Here is a 14,139-nt window from a genome sequence, read left to right on the forward strand (position 1 = left end):
TTCTGGATTAATTTCAGTAGATAGAATAACCAAAAATAACTTACCAAACATGGACTTCTGTACCCGAAAGATGCTTTGATAGTCTGCATGTACCTAAATGGAAATGGGTGAGGTTGTGGGAAAGTACTGGAGAGCTTGTGTTAAAGGAGCAGTGAGCCTTTTCTGTATATACCAAGTGAAGTACTGTACCTGCCTTAAAATCAGAGGGTAAAAACCCAGGATTATAAAGGCACATGGTAATTGCTCAAGGCTTACCTGGAGCTTGGGGCAGTGGTACCACTGCTGTATATCCATAAGGAGACTCCTTCTCAAACCTTCTTGGCCCTAAGGACTCCTAGATACTTGATGGGGCATGTAGATCCCTTGGGGACTGTTACAGAGTGTGACAGTGGTTTTTGTAATTTGTGAGCTTCTCCTTTAGAGTCACCATTAGCAAACACTAGGCAAGGGCAAAACAACGATTCATCTTGATTAGATGAGCAATCGAATTTCTAGTTACAAACTGACAACAAAAAGAGACTAATAAACATAATATAAAAAAAATCTCACTCTAAGTCTAAGAACTGTGGGTACATCTAGTTGTTTGGTGCATTTATTTTTTTTTCTAATTCAGTATCTCTAAATGCTCCAGCTACTACAACTGGACTTTGTGATCCATCTCCTCCTCCTGAATTCTTCCACTAGACCTTGTTTTGCTGATCAGGGATATCAATTAAACTCAGACACCAGAGTGAAAAGAGCAGGCGTATTTTACTAGAAATAACTAAATAATATAACAGAATAATACAGAAAACATACAGTAAGAAAAGACAGAACAGTGCACTTAAACAAATAGGAAAATACAGGGTAATGCATCAAATCATTACTACTTGAGAGAGAGAATAGTGATTAAGAAAGATACATCACCACTTGCATATGTTACCATCATCCAGATCCGCAGTCGGTGGGGAGCCCCGGTTACAGCGAGGATTTGGAGAACCTTTCCCTGCAAGTGGGAAATCCTACGCGGTGCGTCCACCCGTAGGTGAGGCATCCAAAGTCGCTGTGAGCAGGTCCAGCCTTATATACCTAAAAATCAGTAAGCCAGAATAGCTGGCACCTTTGTTTTAAGCGGAAATATCTGGTTTTCATCTCACGTTAGGTTCCCCCCAGAGCCTGGCCAGGGCTTAAGGGAGAAGCTAAGGGAGTTTCCCTGCTTATCTAGTTAATTTATGAGCAAGGTCACAAGGCCAGACAACTGTTTCTGTGGCCTTGTTATCTTGCTCACACATAAAGAAATATAAGGATACATTCAAGATAGACATGTTTTATGATGTTTAAGCTATATCTTCTATGCATATTTCACTAATGACTACATACAGAGTTAGCAGTTTCAGTTCAGGGCCTGTTGCTCAGGCTTCAGTATTCCCACCTTTTACATCAGAATAGTTGGTTTGCTATAACTTAGTATAATACCTATTAGCACAATGGTTATCAGTTATAAAATGTACAGGATTCATCTATAGGTCAACTCTGGCTTGGGCTTATTGTCCAAGCCTTAGCTCTTCAGACCTGAACTTGTGTATTTGTTGCTCTGAAGCCAATTACAAGACACTTTGGTTGTGAGTTGGTTTTTTTCCCCTTTACTCTAGTAAAGGCAAATGCTGGAAGATAGTGTGATTATGCATCACAAGATGTTGAAGCATTCAACAGTGTTTCAAGTAAATGGGACTTGTTTGTTTGATCTCTCAGCCTGATATTATAAGTCATTCAACAGCAAGATTTGTTTCTTTAATTATATTTTGATTTCTCCTCTGAAGGATCTGATTGGGCAATATTGGAAGGAACAAATCAGAAATTTGGAAAGCTTCATCAGTGAACAACTTGTGGGTCCTAGTCTGGGCAGTTAAGAGCATATGTGCAAGATGCAGAAATGTCTGATGTAAGAGGAGGGAATGTGTAGCATGAACATATCCTGTCCATATAGCACTTGCTTGCCTTCCTGCTCCTTCCTCCTCACCAGCACGGGGGTGAGCTTCCCAACTTCATGCCCTTTCCCTTCACTGGCAGCTCCCCAGGGTTCTTCTATCATAATTATATCACATACATCAGTGGCCCCAGCAGCCAAACTGGTGTCCTGAGATTCCCCTCAAAAAAGTAGAGGTATTTCAGGTAGCACTTTCAGAGGAGAGCTTTGCTGGATGTCTGAACAGAGGTGCTCAGTCTCAGCACCCCCAAGGTGCAGTCCACAGGTCACCAATTCAAGTGTTTTCCAGAGTGATTCTAATGCAAACACCCCAAATCTGTGCCCATTTTTTATTCTGCTTCTGGGACACAGCAGTACCACTTCCCTTCACTGTCATGCCCTGCAGAATCCGTGTATTTTAATGCAGTCTGTCAGACTAGTGATGGGAGTGAGGAAAAGATTTCAAATCTTCATTCACACAAAGGAAGACATTTATGAAATATATGTACCTACTAATCTTGCCTCACCATTACATTTCACTTGAATCATGCTGCTTTTACTAGAAACTTTTCATAACCATTCTTGGAGATCAGACACTAAGATCCCCCAGGAAATCATGCTCTAAGTCTCACTCAGCTGCTGAATGATGCAAGTTATAGAAATATTGCAAATGACTCTAATATCAACAGCCAGAGCTAGATAAGCCTGACATCGCAGATTTTCCTTATGTCAGCTGTCAGCCTTTTAGATTCCCTGTGGCCCATTTGCTATATATACCTATAGTGCCTGCCCATGGGGATGGTGTCAGCTTCAGTGCAAGCTGGCTGAAAGGCAGAGCAGTGAACAGTTGTGTAGCCCTTTCTAAGGCAGTGCAGATTGCTCTACAATGCAATATTACATATTTCATCTCGAAGAAATGTGTTACAGAGAAACTTCTAAAACAATGTTTCAGAAACTTCAGTTTCAGCAGCTTTCCATGATTAAATTTTTACCATGGAACTGGTGTCTTGCCTCTGTCATTTGAGAGCTGGAGGTAAATTATATTGTCATAATGAAACCTCTAGTCTGTCAGACTCGTGATGGGTTGAGGAGAGTAGATTTCAGATCTGCCATGACACAGATAAAGACATTTATGAGATTTACAGTGACTGATGTTGCCTCAGTCTCTCGTCATTTCATTTGAAACATGTCAATCGTAGTGTGCCACAAAAAGCTCCAAGCAATGTCATGGAGGAACATTTTCTCCTTCTTTGAAATACATCACCCTGAAGTCCATTATCCTGGGACATTCCAGGAACCTAAGGGAATGCTGAATCCTAAATCTGGCTTGTTTTGCTGTTATGCATAAGTGACACCTCTTGCCTGGCAGAGACACCAGTAGTGCCTCTTCCTGACCCAAGACTGAGGTCCCCCGGGTAAGGACAAGTTTGACTTTGAGAGGAAGTAATGGCTACACAGCAGGTGGTGCCTGTTTACAAAGTAGCTTTTTAATCTAAATCTAAGCATTTTTGTAATCTAAATTAGATCTCTAAATTACCTAAATGTAGATATCAGGTATTTAAGTTTTAGATACAGAGAAATAAATATATATATATATACACGCTTTTATTATTTAATTAGCATTTATATTTAAAACTTCCATTGATTAATATTTCCCATATTCCTTTCCCATGTCAATATTTTAATAATGTATTTGAAAGTGTGTTTTAAAAACAAGATAACTATACTTTGTCTTTGGTTCTTTCTTAGGAACTGAATGATGTCACTGTTCTCCATGACGGTCAATATTGGTCAATACTGATCAACAAATTGTGGTTTTTTCTACAACTTCCTACAAAGTGGTTAAGAGCCAGTTTAATCCAATACCTGTCAGCTGCTGATGTGTTACACCTTGACTCATTCTGATAGTCTAATTTCAACCTGAAAAGATTCAAAATGGTAATATTATGGATCAAACAAATATTACTTACATTAAAAAGATGCCTATGGAGGCGTGATTAAGAAAAGGAGAATTACTGTCTTCTATAAAGTCAAAGATAATCTGTTCTTTTCTAAACAGTCACAGCTTTTCCACTGCATTATGCAGAGGACTCATTTCCCCCAAGTACTCTACCAAGCCTCCTATAACTAGCTCAGCCTTGAATACTCATTTGGTTTTATTTTTGCACTTCGAAATGGAACGTCTCTCTGGAGACACTGAGAACCAAAACACTAGAAGGACACACACACTTATAGTTGTCAAAACAATAAATCTTTCTAACCATCAGTCAAGCAGCACCTAAGACAAAGACAGTCCATCCTTTAATAGGTGATTCTTATTGGATACACGTACAGCTATGCCAAAGGAGCATTAGGACTCACAGGAACCTGGAGTTTGTCTGTCCCTGAGATGTGTGCAGATTTGGATTCTGTAACTTAGAGTTCACAAGCTCACTGGATCACAGGGCATTTGTTCTTTGCCAGGTTCTTTGTCTAAGGAAGGTAACCCCTCCACTCACATCAGCGGTCACTTGTTCTGCTCCAGTTGCAATGCTCCTTCCTTTCTGCTCTGCTTTGGAAATCTTCAATCTCTAAATGAAAGCTAGCTTTCTCATTTCTCGGGGGAGATCAAACTGGTCGACCTACCACATCACTAGCCTTATTCTATGCCAAAATACGGATTCCTTATTTTAAAAAGTGAGTGATCACTTTAAGAGTAATGACATATTCCATTAATGGATCTTTACTGGAGTCAAATAGGCTACATCTACACTGCACAAGAGCTGAAGCTCCCAGTCTCTGCTGGAGGCTAATTTCAACACATATCTAATTTCCCTATCTAAGCAAGTGTCCTCAGAGCAGGGTCTGACAAAATTTACTGGTATTCCCAGGTGTGACTATTACAGAACACACCTTTGTAGTTGAAAGTGAGACAACATTTGAGCCTAAATCATGCTCTAAATGCAATCTATCTCAACATAGAGATGAATGATGAATATTTGGAAGAGTTTCCCTGTGAGAAGTCATTAATAGAGATAGCATGGGAAAGAATAATTTCCCTATTTGTTTCTCAGCTAAAGTTTCCCTTTTCACATAATACAAGATCTAGGACATAGTTAATGAAACTGATCAGCCAGTAGGCTTATAACAGAAGCATTTATTTACACAGTGTAATTATGTGGTTTTGGTATGGAATATATTGCCACAACATTTTTGAAGGCAAAAATAAAAATAGCTTTTAAAGTTATTGCATGAATTAATGGAAAAAAAATGCCCCTCTTTCTCTTAAACACTGTGATCTGCTGCCATCTGAGTCAGAAAATTCCTATGCCACAGATTGCCAGAAGCTTGGAAGACATACCATACTTGGAAGAAAAGTATCATTGCATGCTTCCTGTGTTATTCTGTATTTCTTTCTTCAGCATTTGCTGTTGGTCCATGTGGATGGTATATGATCCACCTGATGTCTGAATATGGCTATTTTCATGTATAGACAGATTTTTTAGAAAGACCTTAAACTTCATGGATCAGTAAAGACATCAAAGTGAAGTGTTTTGTTTTCAAAGACATGGATACAAGGATATGAAATGTAGTATGCTGTGAAATGCTTATATACATAAAATATGAAAAGAATGCAAATTGGAGCTTAAATGTAAACTACTCTTAATGTCCTTGAAGATTGTGGATAGGTAGTTTCAGCTATATCTGTACAGCATGGATCCCATGCAGCCACAACATAATTAATGATGTATTTGCTTAATGAATTGACCTTGCTGAACTACCAAAATGCTAAGTATTGAGCAAGTAAACTAAAAGCCTAAGGAAATTTAGGGAATCTACAGTAATGCACTGGCTTTCTGTAACCTAGGTCCTGCGTTCCAACCCCAATAATCCCAGTGAAGGAATTTCATTATACTCAATGTGAATTTCACCATTTTGGATTAATTAATCTTTAAATGAGGCCCTTTGACACTGTCTTATAACGTGAAAAATAGTTGGATATCTAAAGTAACCCCAGTAATCATTAATTTTCTAAATGAAGGTTAGAAGGGCAGTTTCAGATCCATTTTTTTCTTTATCCTACTTTTCTGGTATTAATCAGTCTGTCCTTTGGCTCAACTGCATGGGCATTAAAAGTATCATGTTGCACTGCAAATAAATGTAGCAATCAAAAAAAAATCTTTTCCACCTACCTCATATAAGCTCTGTGAGACAAAGACTTTCTTGGTTACTCATTTCAACAGCACAATAGAACTTGACTCTCAACTGGTTGTCAAAGATTATTCTAGATGAGGAAAGTTTATTAAATTTTTCTCTTAATTCTTTGCCGTTAAGATATGGCATTTGAAATCTGCACTACCAAGTGCAGTCACAGTAATTCAAATCTTTATGTAACTCATTGTAAGTGTCCACTGTTTGAGTCTGCTATTTAAATATGACAGCAAATATCTTATCATGGACTATCCATTCCCTAAGCCTCTGGAAGAGTTTCTCCATGTTCTAAACAACACAGGTATTTTACCCAGCTCTCTGTTCGTCTGTCTCCAAAAAGAACCAAGTGAATTAAAAACGTGGCTTTCAAAATATGTGTCTAATCAGCTGCTGTTATGTCTTTTTTTTTTTTTTTTAACAGGGATAAAAAACATTGCAGTTTGAGTTAGGGGCAAGTTATGAAATCCCTGATGTGAAACAACTGTGGTCTAGATGAGTCGAACGGTTTTGCCTGGTCACAAGACAGACAACATAAAAGAGGAAATGCAGGGAAATTATCAGCTGGTGAAGCAGAAGTTTTGGCTAAGAGAAAATACCTCTTAAGGAACATTGTAGCCACCTCAAGGCTTGACTAAAAAGACTAATAATATATTCTAACTGCTTTTCATTTATTGTATTAAACCTATTCATCAGCAACAGATTGTCTGACCTGTGCATGGGATTAGTTTCCAATGAAGCTGTTATATTTCAGACTCCTAAAAGCAAGAACCACTTGACATCTGGGAGTAAAGGGCAACAAATATATCACCAAATTTAATGAAACCAGTAGAAGTAAGGGTTCAACTAAAGGTGAAAAATAATCATGTTACAAATGTCAATGGGTAGTATAGGCTATTACAATATTACTTTACTCCTGCTTTTACTAGGGTATCACCAGTGTTTTCAATTGGCTTGCACCACTGTAAAACTGGAAAACAGAGCACTTAGGCTGCTTTAATTTATAATAGGATATGATTTATTTGGAGCTGAAATTCCATCAGTTTAATGGCACAGTGTCAAAAAGTTTAAGCTACATCCATGAAAAACACAGATTCTCCTAACTATGTACAAGTGTTACTGCTTTTATTCAAGTCTGTATTTGACACTGCATCAATAACCAATATGAAGAAAAAAGCACAGATTTCCTTGTGCTCCAAATCAAGCCCATCAATTCTACCAATTGGACTCTAGTCTACCACCATAAATCTGGTCTGATGCCCTCAGGCAGTCTGTCAGTTTAACTCAGGACCACATTGCACTAAGCCACTGAAACTGATAAACCATATTTTGTGAAGAAAATGTGTTTCTGATTATAACTGGAAAATTTGTAATTAGCCCCTGGAGTGTCTGAACTAGCATCATCACAGAGGACAAGAAGGCACAATTAAACATGTATTTCACATGTTCCCTTCTTGTCCCAAAAGCAGATTTGATGGAAAGCAGGACGCTCTGAGCTGGCCTTGTCTTGCTGCAAATGCTCAGGTGCACCACAGTCGTACCAAACGGCAGCCATGCAAGAGCAGCGGTGGATAAACTCTTCCCTTGCCTGGCCAGGGAGAGACAGTGCTCCCCGGAACATGGGAAATTTTGAAAGGGATGGAAATTGAATCTAGATCTTGTAGACACTAGACTTCCTCATGCCTCATACTCATGTAATATCCTAACAGCACAGGTATGCAATAGATTTCAGGATTTAGCATAATCCACCTCAGTAAGGAGGCGGGGCGGCCAGGCCTGGACACTGTTAGCAGCTGGAAATTGGTCTCGCACACACCTGAACTCTCCTTGTTTTATGCCATTCAATTCATTCTGAGCATTTTACTGGATTTACAAATTACTTTTTTCAACACTTATTCAGAGATTTTTTTCCACTTAAACCACCTTAAACTACTGAAAATAGATTGACTGCTTTTACCTCTCTCAGGTGACAGTTGTTGGCATCAAACCAATATTAATGTTGACCTTCCAAGAGAAAACAATATAGTTTCTGAAAGCAAACTGAGAGAAAAGCATGTGTGTTGCAGGGTAGGGAGGGCAGCAGGGAGACAATCAGTGCCTACAAATACATGTATATAAATACAGAAAAAATAAAGACCTGCAGTGAGAAATTTACTGTTACTTTTCACAGCTGGTATAGGAGAAACCTGTATAGGCAAGATATACATGGGAATATTTCCATTGATTTCGGTTGGCTTCAATTCGGTCCATAAAGAAGTATAAAGAAATTATTTCATTACAGACTGGTTCACTACTGCACATTGTCAGACACAGAGAAAGACTGCATTGCTACTGCCAATGCAGTATCTGCTGTGGAGGCAAAAATCTCCAGCTTCCAGTGCCAGCTATAAAAACACTTTAAAACCGTTCAAGATCTCAGGTGATCTGATTAAGGGACATCTTTTCATCCACAGTATAGTGGGCTTGGTACCAGTGGCTGCAGAACATGAAGAGGAAAGGCTGAATGAATCACAGGGTGTGTAGGGAAAGGCTGTGGAAAATACTGCAAGGAGGGAAAGAAGCATCTCCTTCCTCCCAGCTACAGTCAACAACTATTTGCATAACTGCATTTGCCTACTTCTTTAAAAATAGCTAATGCTAGGCATGGCTGATCTAAATAAGAAAAATATTATTTTTACCACTAAGAGTATATGTAAACACTTCCTCCTTCATGCTAAGCTTTTGCAAAACATAATCAGGAGTACAATTTCTATAATTGATATGATTGTCTTTTGCTGGTACTCTATTTCCACCTATAAAATCCTGTGGGATGTAACTATTACTGTGTCAAGTGAACTTTGCTTTGGTTTAACAGCTTAAAGAATGGTAAATGCTGTGAACTACACTGCAATTGCTGAAGCATCAGACACTGACAATGTATTTTTTTTCCCTTCATAAAGAGGACATGATTGGCAACTGGAAGGCCTGGGTGACACTGTGAGGATGTCTTCAGTTTCTCTCCACAGCAGCAAGCAGATATCTTATTTATTCAATTTCAGTACGGTCTGAATAATGTTGAGCTTCCAGCACTGGGGGATATTTCATGTAACATTAAAAAAAGAAAAGTATAAATAATTCCACATGCTACTCAGCTTTCACAGAGCTGCACCTAAATCACCACTTCATATATTGTAACATCAAGACTGCTATAGCAGTTTGAATAATGCAAGAAGAGGCCTACATCAGGAATTAGGGTAAGAGATTTTCTGTTGATATACTTTCTGAAACCTTCAGGAACTGCTAGCAAAAGATAAGTTAGCTGATTTTTTTAAGGGGAACTGTAAAGGGAATTGCTGTCTGCCTTCTCACAGCCAAGGAGGCTCAGAAACACACAGATAAACGCATATTTGTCTATAAACAGAATCCTGGTAAGCCCGATTGGAAATTAAACTAGCAATGAAAATATGGCTCATTAGCCAATTTTCTGTCCCAGTATCTTCATAACTTTTTTTAGTTTGCATGCCACCAAGCATGCCACTGATGGCCAAATTCTGGTTACTTCATGAGTGAATTTTACGTAGTCCTATTCCAACAGTCTGTGTAATTCAATGACACTTTAGTATTTGCTTTAGTCCAGCCAATTTCTGCACCTAGAACAGACCTAGATAGACTTTCCAACTCCTCAGAAAAAAAGCAACTGCCTTTAAAAAGAATAACTATTTTTATGATTTAAATGTGTTCTTTTAAAAATATTCCAGCTAGCAGAATATTCCCTCATTGCTACGGAAGCTACAATGCTCCTGTATCCTTCAACACATCTTAACTAAATGACAGCTATGATTAATTAAGACAAAATTGCATTGGGTAGGATGGTCACCTTCAGTACAATTAAAAAGAAGTGTTCTGGTACAGAACAACAGTCATGCTATTCCTGTTTTCCCAAGCTCTACTGCAAATATAGGCTGACAGGTTAATAAAAGCATTTCTAAACAGTTGTAAGAAATCAGCCATCTGATTCAAGAATTCTGTTCCTCAGTTAACTTATTACTCAGCTACTGAAAACTTCATATTCCCATCTGTGAGATGACAAAATCCAATAAAAACAATATTAATATTTATGTTCTAAATAGAAAAGGCTTTCAAAGCACATTCATAAAGTGGCAAATAAAAGCAGAAGTTTATCCAAAACTTTCTGTTATTTTGCATATTTAAAATTTTTCAGCCTTGCTGCCAGGATTTTTTGGCTTAAGAGCAAGATGTTACATTTTATAAAAGTTATTAATATGGGTGGATGGTGATCTAACTTTTATATCATTTGAATGGTAAGTCTCTATTATATGGGTCAGTTGTTTTAACTATAGTTCATACTGTTAAGAAAATTGCCCACAGGTGAGATAGAAATATATTTATTGGGGCTATTTTAAATGTATCATGATGGTAGTGTTTACATCCTATATAAAGATCATACAATAGAATGTGTGTGCATATGCACACATATCAGAGCTACCAGTAAAATGATATGGATATGAAAATACTTTGGAATTAACAGTGAACTTTTTTTCTTTCATATATAGGGTCTCATTTTTAATTGATCATGTTGCTGCTTTTCTAATTTAACTTATAGTGTATATTATTACAGTATAAACCCAACAATGAAGATGAGGAGAGTCATTTGTGTTTATGCACATAAAAAAAAAAAATCTGTCACTGACCATGGAACTAGGATAGTGAAAATGGTCTGTGAAATACGCATCTCTCCGACATCAGGCTCTCTGGATTGCAGCTGCTGCTTTTCAGGAAAGGGGAACATACAATGGACTACAACAGATTCACTCCCGAAGTGGTGTATGCTGTTTATATAAGGCACTCCTGTTTTACTGCTGTGACTTGGCACCATCATGTGGTCACTTTGAGTTTTCTCAATTTAAGTAACAATTTACATAAAAAACATTTGCAATGAACTAATTAGAATTTACAAATTATTTCAGTCTATTTTAGGAGAGGGTACCTAAAATATATGTTCACTAAATTCTGAACACATTATCTTTCAATTGTCCTTTTTTTCCCTGAATCCATGCTCATTTAATCATGGTTTTCCTCATAATCTTTAAATCAGAAGTTGTTAGGCTACAGAAGTTAAAGACATTTTCAGTATTCAGGTCAGTATCTTCTGTTTTACATCAGAAACCCCAAAGAATTTAGAATTTCAGTAAATCTCACAAGCATACTGTTAACACAGCTTGATCCAAACAGGTAGCATACATATCAGTACAACCTGAGTTGGTCAGATATTCCTTTTGCAAAGTTTCAGGGTCAAAATCAGAAGTAAGATATCATGCGATGTAAATTTGTATTCTGACCTGTTTGCGTAATGTTTTTAGGTGGATATAAGTTTTAGCAAGTGTAAGTGTGTAAAAGGTCCAGAGGTAGAAAGCTCCATACATTCAGGTTGCTTACACAGAGGCACAACTTTATGCTCACCAAAGGACTTTTTACTTCAAAGCAGAATAATGAGAAACAACAGTGTAATTTATAGGAATATATTTTCAGTATTTAAAAAAAAATATATACAACTAGAGTTCTTTCAATAATGAAATATAGTTCATCATCTTTTTGAGTACAATAATGCTAAATTTGTTTCTGTCATTTTTATGATAAAATATATCATTTCAGCTGAACTGTTGTATTGATATTCTTTAAAATGTATACAAGTTATATACAAATACAAAATTACATTACAAATCTTTTAACTGAAGTCAAAAATAATCTAAGTATTTTGCAATAATTTGTACACCCAGACAGGTACACTGTTTCTAAAAAGACTGCAATAAAATCAACTGTAGTTTTTCAGATTCGTCAGGCTGAGGTAATGCCCACTTCTTCTTTACACACTGAACATCTATCTGCCCAGATTCTTTGGCCAGTGCAATGCCTAACAATCCATTTGTTTTTTCTGGTTCTCCCAGTAAAGCCATAGTCACAATACTGAAATCAAAAGAACAGGAGAATGTTTTTTAATTGAGGCAAAACTAATAGAAATTGGTGTTTTCAAACATGTTTTTAGCAGGTTACTTATAGTTAACTAAATGATTCATTTTTTCTGCTCATCACAGTGTAATATTCCTCACTATTTCAAGTCCCAGCATGTTCTTTAGCTTTTTACCAGTTGCAGTCATTTAATGCAAATATAACAGGCAATTCTTCCCCTGTTCACAGATTCCATCATCAATTTCTAATCATGACTTACAAACTTTTTCAAGCCATAAAAATGAACTATGTTTTATGGTACTTTCCAGCACAGTGTAACAAGTTTAAAAATTTCTCCCAAAACTAGAAGCACTTTGCTACAGTTTATAAGGCTACGAGAAAACCTTTCAGTTACAGGGATATTCACCAAGACTAATTTAAGCCTACGGAAGACAGAGTCTCCCAGCAGGGCTCCCAGCAAGGAGGAAAAAGAATCATCAAGACTATAATTCAGAAAGGCTAAATTAAACTGCTTTTCTGCATCAATCTACAGGATAGCCAGGTCTCTGCACTGACTACAGGGGCAATACTGTGAGACTACCCTGATGTTAGTCCTGATGAATACATGTTAGCCAAAAATATTCCTGTTTACTTGTGACAATGAACACAATATATTTCTTTATATTGGTAGCCATACTATATATAGGCATTTTAAAATGTCCAACATCTTGCCTATTTTAGTGGTTGATCCCGATCCAGCAAAGCCATCTTTGAACTTAAACAGTCCAGTGATTCTAGTGGGAATAAAATTTTTCTCTTCATATAACAGCAACTGCTTTATGTACAGACATCCGTCCCAACTGATAACACTATACCTAATTTTGATTTATAAGAACATTATTTTTCCTTTATCAGACTGTATAAAATAATAAATAAGGATAAACTGAAATTTAGCTCATTAGAGTCTCTTTTCACAACTCCAACAGTTTAAAAATACAGTTAGAAAAGCAAATGATAATGAACATTTAATGTCAAGCAAAAAAACCCATCCAAACTCTAATCAAAATGTAGATGATAATAATACTAATTTTTTGTTAAAAAGAGAGCAGTGTAATGTACTTACTTCTCTGATGGAATAGCCTCCTTTGCCACAGGCAACAAATCATTTTCCAGAAGATCCCAAATATAAATACTAGATGATGCATCCAGGACAAAAAACACAGCGGGTCTTGTTAAAGCCCACTGCAGGGCAATAATTGGCTGCCCATTTGTGCTGTCATTCCACTGCATGAGGGGATACTCTGATGTCATTTGGTGTAATCTAATACTTCCATCTGAACAGCCGACCTATATCATAGTCAAAAAGAAAATACTTCCTGGGAACAAAACAAACTAAGCAAGATAAAAACTGCAATTCAATTCTTGGGAATCTCAAACATTTAAATAAAATTAGTTATCTGACTCGAATGGCACATATATCTTGTATCTCACTATATGGACTATCTGGATTTTAACTTTTAATGTAATTTTGTGTTCAAAAGCAGTAACTCTCTACTGAGCGTACTAGAGCAATCTAATCCACTAATCCTGGGTTGAAGTCCTAATTTCCTATTTTAAAAAAAGTTCTCAAACTATCAACTTCAGTGATACTATGACCCAGCAGAACTTGACAGTAGTCTGAACTGGGGCGAGGTCAGAGCCTAGAGACCAATTCAGATGGCTACTTAGTGACACATGTAATCTGTAAAACCAAGAATAGCTTTCAGGAGGACAGGCTGTGCTTAACAGTATAATGGTATTGAACTGATTCTTAATGAACAACTAAATCCAAAGACAGGCAGATATCACTGTTTCCAGATATTTTCTTATAACCTATGTCTTGCCTAGTATATAATTTACAAGTTTGCTCTAATCCAGGTAGAAAAGAAACTATTCTTTGCAAACAGAAAATAACTTACTCTTACTACCATGGGCTACCTCTACATCAGGAAGACTTGCTAGAATTTTCAAATTACGATGACTTTTTACAGTGATTTTGCAAATTGCTCTTACATTTAAAA

General features: G+C 37.0%; 1 protein-coding gene across 5 annotated transcripts in view; it reads right to left on the bottom strand.

Annotated features, from left to right (window-relative positions):
* Nucleotides 1–731: 731 nt before the first annotated feature.
* DYNC2I1 (dynein 2 intermediate chain 1) overlaps nt 732–14,139 on the bottom strand; it is a 46,633-nt gene continuing 33,225 nt past the window's right edge. For 4 of the 5 annotated variants that reach the window (XM_074868416.1, XM_074868407.1, XM_074868433.1 and 1 more), the window contains 2 exons: nt 13,203–13,426; nt 11,639–12,097 (listed from right to left, as the gene is read on the bottom strand). In XM_074868416.1, coding sequence (XP_074724517.1) covers nt 11,926–12,097; nt 13,203–13,426 — 396 coding nt within the window. In that variant the 3' untranslated portion in view covers nt 11,639–11,925. Of the gene's footprint in view, nt 1,069–11,638; nt 12,098–13,202; nt 13,427–14,139 lie in introns of those variants that run through there. The other variant, XM_074868424.1, reaches the window with a different exon arrangement.

This window comes from Strix uralensis, chromosome 1 (assembly GCF_047716275.1).
Source record: "Strix uralensis isolate ZFMK-TIS-50842 chromosome 1, bStrUra1, whole genome shotgun sequence".
In the NCBI taxonomy this organism is placed as follows: Eukaryota; Metazoa; Chordata; class Aves; order Strigiformes; family Strigidae; genus Strix; species Strix uralensis.